This window comes from Nicotiana tomentosiformis, chromosome 3 (assembly GCF_000390325.3).
Source record: "Nicotiana tomentosiformis chromosome 3, ASM39032v3, whole genome shotgun sequence".
NCBI classification, from domain to species: domain Eukaryota; kingdom Viridiplantae; phylum Streptophyta; class Magnoliopsida; order Solanales; family Solanaceae; genus Nicotiana; species Nicotiana tomentosiformis.
Window position 1 is genome coordinate 81,612,722 of NC_090814.1, and position 16,421 is coordinate 81,629,142.

Here is a 16,421-nt window from a genome sequence, read left to right on the forward strand (position 1 = left end):
TCTTTGTATTTCTATTATTTTATATTTTTACTATATTAATACAAAGAATATAAAATATGATCTATACCAAACAATCAAGGCAAGAACACACATAAACACATTATTTCTAAAAAATGAAAGGAAAAAAAAAGACAAAGAAGAAGACAGAAAAGGAGAAGAAGCAGAAAGAGGAAGATGCGGAGGAGGAGGAGGGGAAGAAGTTATAATTCTCACTCTGCTCTATTTAGACCATTTTATTTCTTAATCATTAAACATACCTATTCATTTTAGGAAAATTAAAAACCACAAATAATAACAATCTTACATAGAAAGAGCAAAAATAAAATTGTCAAACACATCATATAACGACATAGACTCAATTTGATGATACATTTTTTCTGATTTTTCAGGAGAAATACTAAGATGTACAATATAATTTCATTCAAAAATAAAAACATTCTCGCATTTGACACATTGGGAGGAACCCATTGACCCGATGCATACACATAATACTTTTGTAAATCCAGATATCATACATACATGCAAGTTATAAGTTGTAACAAAAAATAATCTCGCACATAACACGAACGGAGCTTGTGAGCATAACTTTATAAAAAGAAAGTGAGAGAATATAATAGATATGTTCCTATTGATTTTCAATTGCTTTACCGTCCGGACAATAATATTCTTAAAATCCTCAGATCAGACATAGATAAATTACAACTATTTGTTACTAAAAAAATTAATTTTTTCAACATAAAAGATTACCCGTTTTTTAAAAGAAGATACACCCCCTTCCACATTATGTCCAAGTATTGCTCTCAAAAGAAATATCACTAAACTGAGCCAAATTTAAGCTTTGAAGGGTACCGGTTAAAGGGTGCATAGGCTATCTAGATTGCTTGAAAAACCAAAGACCAGAACCTTGTCACTCTTTTTTTTCCCCTGGTGTTCTTTTTTAATTTTATTTATTATATATTTAATTTGATGATACTATGCACTATGTACGAGAAGTCAGAAGTTCTAATTGATTGATCGTAAAAAGTTATTAGTAACAGTTACAACTTTTTATTACCTTATCTAATTGCACAATAAATAAATAATAATAAAAAAGATCAAACAATCAAATAATTGATAGCAAAACGCAAACACACAATTTATATTCCAATAAACAAAGCCACTTTTTGTATAAACAAACACTTAAATATAATCTTCAAAGAAATATCACAAAAAGATGAGGCCTCCAACCATTTGACATATAAAATTATGCCACGATTTCTAAAAAATTCACAACTCATATATCTAATAACCTTTTTACGGTATAAAAATATACTTGCCGAGCTATCCTTTTCTTGAAACTTAAGATCGTGACCAATGTAGGCAAAGTAGAAAAGATTATCTCCAAACATCATTTAAAAGGGAATAAGCAACAAAGAAAGGAAAATTAGTAAGAATGTTGTACTTTAAATATTAGGATTATCAGATTTCTCCCTCTATACTTCTTTGTCATACTTCTTGAAAAGCATTGCCCTTGAAGCATGCATCATCATTCGCTTCATTATAATTGGCATAAGCTCTTCAAAGTTCAAATAATCTTAAACAAACTGATTTAGTTTGATCTGAATCTGGGCAAAAAGACCACCTATATAATCAGTGTGCTTTTCAGTTACAAGTTAATTAGTTAATTACTCCTTTTTATATTTCATAATTGAAGTCCTCTTATAATTGAGTAGTAATACATTTTTATATATTTCAAAACTAAAATCTCTCTGTAAATCTCATTTGTGTTTCTTTAGTTCACTTTCCTAGATAGTAAATGAGTTATTAAAATGAGAGAAAAAATCTAAAAAAAGGATAAAAAAGATAAATAGAATCCTTGGCAGGTGCTATAATATATATATATATATATATATATATATATAGCCATAATATATTAGCATTGTTTGGTGTAAAATGCCGATAGAAACCAAAAACAACTAAAAAATCTGATCTATTGATATCCATTGAATTCTTTCACTGAATTCTTAATGTCCTTTTCTTTTGGTTTCTCCTTATGCACCAGAGATTCGAAAAATATTTGACTAGTTATTACTTCCAAACAATTTTCTGATTAAAGTTGAAAGAGACAATATTAAAAAAGATTTAGTTATACTGGGGTTCATGAATTTCACTGAAAAACTTTTCAAATAAGTTTCTCAACACTTCATCAGTAATTCACTTTTACAAATTGATAAATTGAATAAATATTTATAAATACTAAATATTAATATTTGTTAATATGAAAAATATTGTTTATGGGCAAATTATAATTATAAGTATTATGAACAAAAGGAATGATAACAAAGAAATGATAGACGGTGGCATGGTTCCACCTCCAACTTATATGACCCGTAGCGAATCACTACCTTAACGAGACCTACCCTGTTAAGTTCTCCGTTTCAAGATCAACCAACAGAAGATTACCACGTGTCCTGTCAATGCAACGACCTCGTTTCGCCACCGCATGATCTAAGCACCGCCTACGTGATCTTATTACAATTGCAACGTGTCCATAAGGTAACCGGCTACAACCGGTTTTGTAGGGTTAACCAACAGGTCTAGCCGGTCAGTTTCCCGCTAGGTATAAAAATCGCGATCGAAGTTTCCTCCGATTAATTAGTCCCTAAAATCTCTCTCTCTATCTAGTTTTAGCTCTTGCAAGGTTTGTAGCTCTTCTTTTCCAGTGTAGTTTTTTTCTACCTGTTTCCGTTTTTTATTTTTTCCTGAAAGAATTATGTAGCTTTAAACTTTTTGGTTGTAATTGCTGTTATCTTAATACAATGAGCTGCCAATATGGATTTTGTCGAATTTTGTCTGTTTGTTTCTTGATCTTTTGATATAACTTACAAGTGGGGTGAAACTAAAGCTAATCAGAAGATGAATTAGTGTTATAGAGATGGTTTTCTTTAGAATTTGCTTAAGATTCGAGTAATTTTTTCACTATTGTACCAAATTTTGGGTACTGGGTGCATGCAAAAAATGTCTAATTTTGGGAGTTTGTTTGATCTTACTTGTAATTAACCTTTTTCTATATTCTGGAGTTTTTAAGTTAATATTATCTGGGTTTAAGCTAGGAAAAGTTCTGTTTTTTTTCTTTTTTCTTTTAGCTGTTTGTAAGATTAGGGTTTTTATGGATGCAAAAATTACTTGGGTTCTTAATATGTAATTCTTGTTGACTTTTTTTTTCTTCTAATGATGAGTATGCCAAAATGTTGTTACTATACAGGCCAAAACGATCTGGTGCTGCATTTTGTTGGTGAAGATAGTAATTTATTCGGATAATTTGATGTTTCTAGATTGTTTTGATGAAATTTTGAAGGTTACATAAGAAGTTCTGAACTTAGTTCTGCACTGTAGAACCTGAAAAAAAAAGGGTAAGCACTGGAGAGGTACTTGGATTCCAGCCACCAGGGGATTGTGCCTCCAATGGCGCCTTCTCGGGTGGCTGGAGGGATGGCACATTCTTCTTCAAGTTCTGGTATCTTTTTCCAAGGAGATGGACAGTCTCAAGTTGTCGGAAATTCTCACTTGACTTCATCTTTTGGGAATTCATCGAATTCACTACCTGGAAATCCACGGTCAAGTTTGGGTCCTCTATCTGGGGATGTTAGTAATACAGTTCTGAATAGCGTAGCAAGCTCAGGTCCTAGTGTTGGGGCAAGTTCATTGGTTACGGATGCCAATTCAGGACTTTCAGGGGGTCCCAATCTTCAGAGAAGTGCCAGCATTAATAATGAATCCTACATGCGGTTGCCTGCATCACCTTTGTCATTTTCTTCTAATAACATAAGTGTGTCTGGTTCATCAGTCATGGATGGATCCTCCATGGCTCAGCAAAGCTCTAACCAAGACCCAAACTCCCAACAACCTCAACATAATCAGCAGCGTCAGGGCGCTTCTAGTGCTACATCTTTGCCCACATCTAGAGTGGGTCAGGTTCAGCTGCCTAATGGTCAAGGCCTTAGGGTTCCAGGATCATTCATCCAGGATCCTGTTGCTTTGTCGCATATGCAAAAGAAACCGCGGCTGGACATCAAGCAGGAAGATATTCTACAGCAGCAAGTTCTGCAACAGTTGTTGCAAAGACAAGATCCTTTGCACATGCAGAACTCCAATCCTCAGTTACAAGCCTTGATTCAGCAGCAGAGGCTGAGGCAACAGCAGCAACAACAGCATCAGTTGTTGCAGTATCTGCCACCGATGCAGAGAGCCCAGCTACTGCAGCAACAGCAGCAGCTGCAGCTAAGGCAACAACTTCAACAACAAAGCATGCAGCCTGTATCAGCCATGAAGCGCCCATCTGATGGGGTCTTGTGCTCTAGACGGTTAATGCAATACTTGTATCATCAGAGGCAACGACCTCCTGTGAGTGACATTGTTTCTAGTTGTGATGAATGACCCATATAGAACAAGTTCATGTGTCTCATTTCTATTTGATTTACTATGTCTAATAGGATAACTCTATTGCCTATTGGAGAAAGTTTGTGGCTGAGTATTATTCCCCGCGGGCAAAGAAGAGATGGTGCTTGTCATTATACGAGAATGTTGGGCATCATTCACTTGGCGTGTTTCCACAATCAACCATGGTAATATTTATTATCATGGATTTTCTATTTGAATTAGTTTCTTTTTTCTAAGGCCTAAAGTTAGAAATAGTTCTACGACCACTGCTATCAGTTAGTGCTCGTTTTGTTCAACCTCATGCGCTATGCTGAATGCTTAGTTCAGAGAGAGTATTGTATGAGCATATGCTTGGTGTTGTCTATTTTCTTCTTGTGATATTCTCCTGCTTGCTTGATATATTATGGCTCTGTGGTCTTACATAACTTTAATTCATCATCTCCTTAAAATAATTCCATAAGCAACATATTCTAATTTTTTTGACTCTTTTCCTTTTTTTTTTTGGCACCAGGATGCATGGCATTGTGATATTTGTGGCTCAAAATCAGGCAGAGGATTTGGTAAGTGGAAGTTGTCAAATAGTAGTCATTGATTTGCAGCTGACACATTACTATAAGTGGTTTTAGGTTATGTCAGGTTCTAGATATTGCAATTCTATTACTCGTGTAGTATCAACTTAACTTATAGCGCAGCTTGGTACATAGAGTTAAACTATTTTTTACAATAGGAGATGCAATTGCCTTTGCGTTGAACTCTATAACGTCTACTTGAAAGACTGGAGTAATTATGGGTAGGGTTGGTGAATATTATTTTGTATGCGTGGAAGGTCAAATTTCAACTTGTATCAGACACTCTATCTGCATAAATACACTATATTGTCTAGTTTCACCTCATTGGGCCATAGTGAAAGTTGGTGCAGTCTTTCTTGGATCCAAGGAACTGTTGGGAAAGGACATATTGATTCAAGGTTCAACTTATCTCTTCCAAGAAGGGTAGATTTCTTGAAGGAATTAACATTTGGACCACAGTAGATGGAGCTGTGTAAACGTGACATTCAGAAAAAGCATAGATGGTCTTGCATGAACCTGCATGTTGCTAGTAAAATATATGCAAGTGCTTATCCAAATTAGAATATTAATAAGTTCCTAACCTGGGACTTAAGTGTCATATTCAACTCCCCCCCCCCCCCCCCCCACACACACACACAAAATAAAGATGAAGATAAAGAAAAGTGTAAACCTGTATCCAAGGTCTTAAGATGCTCATTTATACATTAATGACTTGGTGATTTAGAAAACCGCTAGAGTTGTCAGTAGAGGGTGCTCTTATTGTTTGTTTTAGAATAGGAAATACACGATCTTATTTGTAGATTGATTCGTGGCTCATGGGATCGTCCTATGACATATCCATTTCTGGTCACATTTGGTTACCTGTGTCACATCAAAATGTGAAGTATGTCAAGTGGCCACAGTTCCAACTCCTGCTTTCTTTGTGCACTCAGTCGTCAGAATATGCCAAAACTGATAATTATGCAGCCTCAAAGGCGCTAAGACATCTGACTCAGCATGCATGTGCTATTTTCGAAGAGGCAACAAATATAGACGGAAAAGTGATATATAATTCAAAGAAGCGTTACAGGGGAATATGTTACTGATCAGGAAAAGAAAATTATATATTTAGTACGATGAAATTAGTCATTCTATCTGATTTAGAAACTTGATACTGCATCTTTCCATATGAAATAGAGTTTTAAAATGGACTTAATTAACGTGGTTCTTACTTCATATGTTTCTTTTTATGCAGTTTTCTCAATCCCTTTCTCCATGTAATTGTTATTTGTGTTTATAGTTATCTTTTCTTTGCATTACATGTGTGGTTTTATTTTTTCTTTATCAGCTTTCTTCACTCACTGTAATTGCTCTGGTTAAAGTCCCTGGAGATATTTTCTTTTCTGATCATTTTTGCTTCAACAGCCGAGTCTAAACATGCTTGGCATAAGCATCTGCTTCATAAAAGTTTGCGAGAACAAGATAGTTATTATTTACTTAGCTAGAACTGGAGGTAGAACTGTAGAAGACTGGCATTTTGAAAAGACGTCATTCAGGGTTTTCATATTCAAAGTAGAAGTTTTCATCTGAGCAGTTTTAGCACTCTGCAGGAAATATAAGGAGATGAGGGGATAGTTGATGTGTTAACAATTCACTATTGCCAGACCTCCCCCACTTTCATCCCTCCATGGGAAAAAGTCAACGAAAGAAAAATAATGCACCCAAAAACTCTTGGACAAAGCACGAGGTTGCGCGGGAAGAATCTGAGAGATGATGCATAAGACCTGTCTATCTGATATCTGAATTTGTGTCAGCATACATTGCAATGATTAGGGTCTTCATCTCATAATCATGATCACTACCAAATAATTGATCTGCTTGTTTCTGACTAGCTTCTTGTTCTTGGTGTTTTTTAACAGAGGCAACTTTCGAAGTTCTTCCCAGGCTGAACGAAATCAAATTTAGCAGTGGTGTCATCGATGAACTCTTGTTTTTGGATTTTCCGCGTGAATGCAGGTTCCCCTCAGGATTAATGATGTTGGAATATGCGAAAGCAGTTCAGGAAAGTGTATATGAACAACTTCGCGTGGTTCGAGAGGGTCAACTTCGAATCATTTTTACCTCTGATTTGAAGGTACCGTAAAAAATGATCAGCTGTGAGGGCATAATTTATTTAAGTCGTCTATAGCTTTGCTTTTTCTGCTTCTCCTCAGATATTGTCATGGGAATTTTGTGCTCGGCGCCATGAAGAGCTTCTTCCTCGGAGATTAGTTGCACCACAGGTATTGAACTAAATTAAAAGTTCCACTTGCTCCAGTGGTTTTTTCAGTTACATGAACTTGGATCATCCTTAAGATACAGTTTGTCATTCTTTTTATGTTTAGTATTGTTCACTCCGTCTGACCTATAGGTCATGGGTTCGAGTCGTGGAATCAGCCGCCGCTGATCCATGCATCAGGCTAGGCTGCCTACATCACACCCCTTGGGGTGTGGCCCTTCCTCGGGCCCTGCGTGAATATTGATACTTGGTACACCGAGCTGTCCTTTTTTATTGTTAACTCATTAAGATAGTGAAGGATCTCAATCTTCGTTCTGTTTTTTAGTATATCCTATTCGGAGAACATGTTCTGATTTTCTCATTTATATGACTGGCTATTTGGAGTCCTCAATGTTTGGAGGATTCCCCAATTTCGTTAATATGACCACCTCCGTGCTGTTTCTTGGATAGAAGGCTCATGCAACTAATGTACAGGACACATGTAATCTGTTCGACTGTTGTGTTCTGTCACCAGTGATTTGATTCAACTGGGCTGCTGGTGGCCACCCTCTTTTGCTGGAGGGTCTGGATATTTTCTCTTTGGAATAAAAGAGAAGTCCAATTGACCTTAACTCCACCAGTTGTGCCAACCAACCTAACACACTTACGATTCCCTTTCAACTTCATCTTGGCGACTCACTTGACAATGAATGAAGAGCAATTTCAGTGTTTACAACTTGTCCTCATAGCATTTTTGTTTGCAGGTGAATCAATTGCTGCAGGTTGCTCAGAAATGCCAAACTACATTAACAGAAACTGGACCTGATGGGGTTTCTCAGCAGGATTTACAAGCAAACAGCAACATGTGAGTTGAACGCTATTCGTCTGCACTTATACCCCCCCCCCCCCCTTTCTTCCCACCACATCAAAGGCTACTTGTCTGATTTCATGCTACTTTCTCAGTGTGTAATTCATTTTGTTAATCCTTCCATTTTAGCTGATCTCCAGTTTCTCTCCATCTACTAAGTTGCGTGTAGGAATCCACTTTGTACTGAGAGTAGTGTCTGTTACTGTGTTTATTCAGTAGTCTCACTTAGGTGTACCTTATCCTAAATAGTAAATCCACTTCCAATGTGCCCCCCCCCCCCCCCCAAGTGTACTCTTGTAACTCCGCTCTCTTTTACTGCTAATAACTGAGATATGCACCTAAAAGAGAAGTTTGGTTGATTTTAAAGTTATAGAGAACCGACTAGGTTTTATTTGGAACTACATGCTTCCGTTATGTTTCTTTCTTTTTTGTTCCCAAGTGTTCTGAGTGGTACAAGCACTTCTAACTTTGGGGGATAGACTTCTCACTAAGTTTGGGAGATGTATTTTCTCTTATGTCTTGCAATTGGTTTGAAATATAATCTCATGTCACGTTGTTGATACTTTTCTTAGGGTTGTCACAACTGGACGTCAACTTGCCAAGAGTTTGGAGTTGCAGTCCCTTAATGATTTGGGATTTTCCAAGAGATATGTGAGATGCCTACAGGTATGTTTGAATAAATATGGGATGAGAAGATAGACTTCTTGGGGAAGAAAACACGACATAAATTTTTATCACTCTTTCATGTGTAATCAAAGCATTGGCTTTCTATTGTTTTAGTACTTGAATTCGTTGGCATATGATGTTCAGATAGCTGAGGTCGTGAATAGCATGAAGGACTTGATGGATTTTTGCAGAGATCATAAAGCTGGTCCAATTGGTAACAGATTTGTTTTCTACATTTGTTTGGAACTAAAACTGAAAATACTCATCTTTTGTCATTATTATCTGTACCATGATAGATTGTTATTTTAGAGTGTCTTTTGCATGTTGGGAGAACGCTAAAAACTGGGACATTACTTCTCTGCTTGTTTTGCAGAGGGCTTGAAAAATTTCCCACGACATGGTACTGCAGCCAAATTTCAGGCACAAAATGCACAGGAAACAGAGCAGCAGGTGGGTATTCAGGGTCTGCCAACTGATCGCAGTGCGTTGAACAAGCTTATGTCATTGCACCCTGGGTTTAATAGCCAAATGAGCAATAACCAGCACATGGGTGGTCGGGGAACTTTAAGTGGCTCTGCACAAGCTGCTCTTCAGCTCACAAACTTTCAAAATTCGCTAATGCGGCAAAATTCAGTGAATGCAAACTCAAATACAACCCAACAAGATGCTTCTCCTTCTTTCAATTATTCGAACCACTCTCAATCTTCACTTTTGCAAGGGCCAAATGGTATATTGCCAGGGACAATGCAGAACTTACCTGTCAGTGGCTTGTCAAGTACCAATCTGCAGCAACAACAGCAGCGATTACTGAATAGTGGCTTGCTCCCACAAAATCAATCTCAATCGTCGCATGGTAGCCAGGTCCTACAGCAACAAATGATCCAGCAGCTCCTCCAGGACATGAATACTAACAGCGGTGGGTGTGGAGTTCAACAGCAGTGCCTTGCTGGGCAGAGTGGAGGTGCTAGTGCTTCTAGGGAAGGGCTTGCATTTGGAAACAATAGTTCTGTGGCTGCTGCAACAGCTACACATGGGCCTGGAAGCAGTGTTGGACCAACACCAAGTAGAAGCAACAGTTTTAAATCGGCTTCTAACTGTGAACCCTCTGCATCGGCTGGTAATAGCGCTTTCAGTCAAAAAGCTCCTGATTTGCCTCCAAGTCTGCATTTATCAGATGAGATGGTCCCAGATATGACACATGAATTCAGCGAAAATGGTTTCTTTAGCAGTGATCTTGACAACAATATGAATTATGGATGGAAGGCTTGACTGACATGTTTTGCTCCTTTTGGTTTTGATGAGAAAAGGATACTGCTATATATCTTTGTACAGGTTGATTGTGTTAGGTTTTTTGTTTTCTTCTGATTCTTCCCTATTTTGTAGTTTGAGGCTGTTGTGGTATTAAGCACTTGCCCTCTCTAGGTATTTAGGTCTACTTTCTTTACTTTCACACACTCGGGGTGTTTACACCTCGAAAACCATCCACAAGTGTAATCTATAGAAATGGACTGGAGAACATTATTAACTGCTATTACTATTCTGTTTCAGTTCGTTTGCCCTTCTGGCCCTTCATGTGTGTAAATCCGTGTATTAATGGTTACTGAATAGAGGATGTGAATGACTAAAGGAAGTTTGTAGGGAGGTCGTGCATGTTTCCTGTCAGGCAAGTTCATGGGGAGCATGAAACTTGCAAGATTTTGAGGCGTTTCTGTTTCTTTCACTCTTAACTGATGCCAATCAAAACTCTTATCAATTCTATTTTGATTCATGCCCTTTCATACAAGATTTCAAAACCTCATGTCTCGAGTAGTTTCTGGTTTTCTGGTTTTCCAAAACGAAATCTATGCTGATTTAGTGATAACTTTGATTTTCCTTGCCCTTTAACGTAATGGACCAATTCTTTTTTTTTTTTGGGTGTCGCACGGAAAAATTTTTCTTTTTGGGTCTCAAAGCTTGCTTTCTAGGGCAAAGCGAGGATATACTGTCTAACAGGTAACCAGAGATGCCTCTAGACTCATATACTTTCGACTTCCATACAAATCCTCTTCTATAGCTTTTCAGAGGTTTCAGGTCAGAGAAGAGTTTAGAGAAATCGAGACTCCATTAAGGCAAGTAACAAATATTTATATCTTTTGGTGCTTCCAAAATCTGCCTTAGACACTTCAAGAAGAACAATTATCGCTGTATCCACTTTTACCGGCCTTTTCTTTTGGATTTTAAATTGGCAATTTGTGACTCAGTCACATAATAGAAAGAAAGATTACAACAATCTCTCGTTGGCGCAAGGCCAAGCACTGTTGTGGTTGTAAGCAAGAAAACTAACAAACCCAACACTCAGGTGAATAATTAATTTACAGAGCAGCAAAGAAAGGTAAGATCTTTACACTCAGAATCTGTCATTCCCAACTGTTTAAGGCCTAAAAAAGGGCACCCAAACTAGACATCATACTCCTCATCTGAATCATCATCAACCACGACAGCTCCAGCTCCTAGTAGTGTATCCAGGATCATTTGCTCCCATCCCCTTAAGTTTGAACCAAAACTACGAAGCCGAGTACTACTTGACTCTCCTACAGAAAATTTAGTACGTGATTGGCACGAGTTTTCTTTTGGGTAATACTTCAGGTTCCACTTTCCGGATTCATCGAGTATCTCAACATCAAATGCTGGCAAGAGTGGTCTTCCAACAACTTGAACATGCGACACACTATAAAAAAAGGAATCAACAAAGATTATCTTAGAAATCCTGAAGTCTGTGAGATTATATTCATGCCCTTTAAAATGCATGTCCTCATTTAGATATACGACAACTATATGGTAGACTAAGACTGCAGTAAAAGCAGGAAATAAAAGACGTTTTGAATTTTGAGGCCAAGAAACCAATAGAAGGAACTGACCATATATAATATTGACCATCCAATTCTTGTCTTTGAACTCTGCCTAAGAGCTCTACTTGTAGGACTCCACCAATGCAAAGAACAGGTTCTGGCAGCTTAAACTTCTGCAAGCTGTTCTCCTGTAACCATAAAAAGAAAACTTAGCTGTTCCACAGTCAAGACACATAAAAGAAAAAAATCTTAACCAAAACTGAGCTGCAGCTGAAGTCGAGTTTAAATTGTTTGCTTTCGTCAGCAAAGAAGAAGATTAGTTCATGGATGAGCACCTAACAGCTGTGTTAAAATGAGTAATATACTTCCGCCAAGTACATGTTCCGACACAAGACAGACCAGGAAATAAGCTTAGTTAGGGAAAACCAGTACTATGACTTGGGAACTAGCTATCATCCCAAGAGTAGATGTCAGCCTATAGTATCCATTTGATCGCTTCATCATGGATAAGAACTATCCAGAATAAAAGAAACTGAAATACTGCTACTGTTTCGCACCTGAGCCATGGGAAATGCTGGTGAGGTATATGTCCATATGATCTTGTCCAACAAAGATCCTTGAGCAGCCGCAGATTCATGTCTGTCGTCACTTTCTACATCTATCTTAACATTAGGATGTCCCACTCTGAATCTCACAGCTTTTGCTGAATAAATGGGAAAGCCAAACTGGAAATACGCTGTTACAAGATCATGATATTTCTAGTTAATGAGAAAAAACAAATAAGCTGAACGAACAAATCCATAACATCACAGAAAATAAGAACTTGAGGTGCAACCTTGAAATGGTTGTACATGAAATTCTGAAATCAAGCACAACTTTGAGATTAATTTATATGTTAGTGTCTCAGGAACAGTAGGATCACTTTCTCCTCTACTTGACCAGTATGAAGCCCTGCGGCCAACCCGGTCACTCGGTTCTAATGTATTCAGAATGCTTTCTTCAGGATAGTTATCAGTGCTTGATGCAAGGATTGCATCTAGTAAGCAATCTTTCCTCGTACAGTTGGAAAGGCCTTGTGCCATAAATGCATAAACTCTGTGATCCCACTCCTGACATAACCACTCGGTAGTTTTTTCAGGCTGAGATACCACTGGTGTAATCGTGTTTTTAACATCAACCATATTTGCAACCCTTGATATTTCAGGAAATCTCCTTAAACAGAGATGCTTACACAATCCATTTCCAATCACTGCACAAAATTGTGTAGTCTGAAGTGAGATGGCTTGGGAAAAAGATCAAAGAGGATGACAAAGACATAGACACCCTGATTTTTTCGTTTCAGCAAAGAAACTCTTGCATAATAATATACTCGTACCATTCTTTTAACAGCATAAGGCACTAAGCATTAAATGTTGATGAAGATGGCTGTAAATAAACTACGTATAAAGATTAAGTCCTCATCCATAGAAATAACAGTACCTCTGCTTGGCTATCTATTTAGAATGGAACTAATGGAATGGGAAGGGAAGGGGATGGAACTGCATTTTATATTACCACAGCCAATTTCAAGAAACCATTTCACGGTCTTGTGTGTGATATGATGGACAAATATAAAACCCATAAATGATAAAACCCAGCACCCAACAAGTATAATAAGCGAAGTCACCAATCCCTTGAAGTTTATTCCATTTGATTCCAGCCGAGACAAATGAAATTACAACTAGCACAAAGAAGCTTCTGAAACAGTACAACAGCAACAACGCCTCAGTCCCAAACAAGTTGGAGGCAGGCTATATGAATCCACACCGACCATGCTTCTCCATTTAAGCTGAACTCATATCATCAATATACAAGCTTATGACATAGTCCAGCAAATTGGGGAGCAGAAATGAAATGAAATGAAATGCAATGGCAGTGAAAGGAAAGGCGGTCATAGTTTACCGAATTGGCGCCAAGAACTAGAAACAGCAGAAACCCGAACAAGATCAGAAGGATCCTCCAAACACATTAAGATCTTTATAGACATATCAGGTAGAAGCCATTGCATAAAATCCCCACATCTCTCCATTTCTTTTGTTTACAAACTTATTCTCCCAAAATAAAACCTCGTAAAGCTTCAATCTTTATATCACTCTAAGGCGTTCAGTCACCTATCAAACCCAACAACAACAAGACAAACTTAAAAGTTAAAACCGATAATTTAATGCAGCACGCTGACAAATAAGCAAAGATGTCAGTCAAAACATACTTCTATTTGATATAAACGCACCCCAAAATATCGCTAAGGTTGAATTCAGAATCCTAATCCAAAATACCAAAAAGACAGAAAATTCATGCTCTTGGGTCAATTGGGTTCCAAACAAGACAATAAAGACCCATAATTAAGTTACTGAAACCTATTCATTAAGAAAGGAATAGATTTTATACCAGGACAAGGGAAAGGTACAAAAAAGAAAAGGGTAGTGAAGAAAGGAATTTACCTATTACAAGAAGTAAACAATATGATAAGGATCTAAACAAATGAAAATGAGAAAGAGAAAGGAGTTGATTAATGGGTGGTGGCAGAAACCGCACCAACCGACAGCCACAGCTTTAGATCAAATTCTAAAGGGAAAGTAATTAAAGCTAAAAAAGGATATTAGTAGTATATATATACAAAGTCAAGACTCAAATGTCATTATTGATTGATAACACGCCATTAGGGACAACAATCAAGATTATTTATGTCTTTACTTATGATCCCCCCATTCCCATATACATACATTAGAGAACGACAGTACTAATACTTACCTACTAAAAATTGGACTATTATTTCTGAAGCAGAGATGATAACACGATAGAAACAGGAGGAAAGGGAAACTGCAAAGACAGGTTTGATCGTATTCAGCGGATGGGTCACTGTCATTGTCTGGTGCACGTGTCAAGTTTTGCCCTTAACTTTGATTACCATATCCGTTAGAGAAATTGAACAGTGGTTGAAACATGGTTGACACTCCATTTTATGCTCCTTTCTTTCTGGAATTACTGATCCAAGAAACGTGCTTATACATGTTAAGTTTCATAAGTTGTTGTTGGATTAAGATTATATTGCATTCATGCTTAAAAGATGTAAAGCTGTAACTTCTTGTATCTGTTTTTGTTCCTGTACTATAAGTGAGAGTAACCACGCAGCTATGATCTACATGCCTCGCATATGGGACAGTTTTGAAATTTTACGGTTTATATGCATTCAAGGTATTGTGCTTGCTAGCTTTATTACTTGTAACATAAAAATAACTTTAGTATCATTTGAGGGATGAACTCGATCTAACTCTATCATACATATTTTTATGGCTCCAATTTTTAGGTAATAAAGTTATTGGACACATGCACAACATGAGCTATCCCTTATTAGTCATACATACAAATCTTGTTTTGCTCTTTTGGTTAAAAGTTAAAGGCTCTTTCTCAAAAAAATAATTGTCCCGTTTTCTATTTTTAGGAGTAAATTACTTATATCATCACTCAATCAACTAAAATTATGGAGTAGAGTCACATTTCCTTTGTTTGTAACACGAAAGTCTCTCAACTATTCCTATTACACATAAATGGTCACTCATCGGAATTATCAAAAAATTTGGTAGAAAAATATGATGTGGCAGTTCATATGGACGTTTTATATTTTTGGACCAAATAAAATAATTAACACTCAAACAAAACATAGAGAATTCACTCATACACCTAATTCGACCCACTAAAAATTAAAAATTCACCCGATAAATAAAACCAAAACGCTAAAACGTAACCCAGTTGGAAATGCATCTCTCTTCTTATAAAAGTAGCCCTCATTTTCTTTTCATGGTTTCACTCTAGTTCTATAAAAGAATAGTGGGTACGAGATTAAGGACTATGGACCAGAGTGACTAGTATTCTTCTTTTCTCAATGACCAGTATTCTTCTTTTTCATGGTTTATGTATACGGGTAAAATCGAACTCAGGATTAGACCGAGCATCCAACACGACAATTTGGGATCGAGAGATGGTGATAAAATCACAGAAATCGGTTCCTGCCTTGCCGAATTACCCACCGGAACCACCAGACTTGCCTTCGAGTTTATCGAGGTCATAACCGGTCTCGGTTATAACGGTCTGAAGGAAAATATTGCCAGCTTATCTGACAAGGGTCCAAAATTCCCTCAACTAACCCAACGTTACAACGAAAATCACGGAACATACCAAAAAAGGGGGACCAACAGTGAGCAAATCCAAGACTGTTTATCTTTTATAGAACAATAGAATAATACCCTAAAAGTAGGACTCCTCTAATATATAAAGGGGGCCTAGCGACTCATAAAAGGGCATTGTAACATACACTCATGAGCAATATATTACCGTTATTCTCTAAGTTCTTATCCTTTGGTATCTTGGTGTCAATCAAAGTACATTCAACTCAAGGGTGACTAACTTTCATAGGCTGGAATTATCCAATTCGTGTGGTTTACAGTTAATTTATAGTTATTTATTTCAATTACAATCTAATTTATCGTTCAGTATCAAGTTAATCCGCATATCCTTTAAACCACTAACAAATTCAATTGTTATCCGATTTTGAGGGTAAACAATTTGGCGCCCACCGTGAGGCTAAGGATAATAGCGGCAGCTTGATATGAATCACCATAACACATCCCATTTTACACTTATTCTGTGAAGTATTTTTGATTTCAGGTTAGGATCGAAATGTCAAACCCACAGTCTGTCCCTTTAAACATAGACACAAAATCTGGCCACCACGGTAGGAACAACAATGCAACGCTCGGTAACGAGGCAACACCGGTCATTCTTGGTAGAATCCCGGT

General features: G+C 37.2%; 2 protein-coding genes across 6 annotated transcripts; one reads left to right on the plus strand and one right to left on the minus strand.

The window, feature by feature from the left end:
• The first annotated feature begins 2,555 nt into the window (after nt 1-2,555).
• On the plus strand, nt 2,556-10,316 carry LOC104092453 (probable transcriptional regulator SLK2). The gene is made up of 10 exons (XM_070197173.1): nt 2,556-2,680; nt 3,245-4,383; nt 4,473-4,604; nt 4,931-4,979; nt 6,887-7,101; nt 7,181-7,249; nt 7,989-8,089; nt 8,665-8,758; nt 8,903-8,972; nt 9,132-10,316. The coding sequence occupies exons 2-10, from the start codon at nt 3,445-3,447 to the stop codon at nt 10,025-10,027; spliced, it is 2,565 nt and encodes an 854-aa protein (XP_070053274.1). The 5' UTR covers nt 2,556-2,680; nt 3,245-3,444; the 3' UTR covers nt 10,028-10,316.
• Nucleotides 10,317-10,933: 617 nt separating this feature from the next.
• LOC104094753 (F-box protein At4g00755) lies at nt 10,934-14,632 on the minus strand. Of its 5 annotated transcripts, XM_009600736.4 has the most exons (7): nt 14,067-14,310; nt 13,835-13,887; nt 13,528-13,736; nt 12,422-12,835; nt 12,144-12,322; nt 11,656-11,774; nt 10,934-11,465 (listed from the first exon to the last, which is right to left on the minus strand). In XM_009600736.4, exons 3-7 carry the CDS (start codon nt 13,652-13,654, stop codon nt 11,195-11,197), a joined length of 1,110 nt encoding a protein of 369 aa, XP_009599031.1. In that variant the 5' UTR covers nt 13,655-13,736; nt 13,835-13,887; nt 14,067-14,310; the 3' UTR covers nt 10,934-11,194. The 5 variants fall into 5 exon arrangements, with proteins under 5 accessions (XP_009599031.1, XP_009599033.1, XP_009599030.1 ...); XM_009600738.4 differs by lacking the exons at nt 13,835-13,887; nt 14,067-14,310 and adding an exon at nt 14,377-14,632; XM_009600735.4 differs by lacking the exon at nt 13,835-13,887 and having other exon boundaries at nt 14,067-14,309.
• Nucleotides 14,633-16,421: the final 1,789 nt, after the last annotated feature.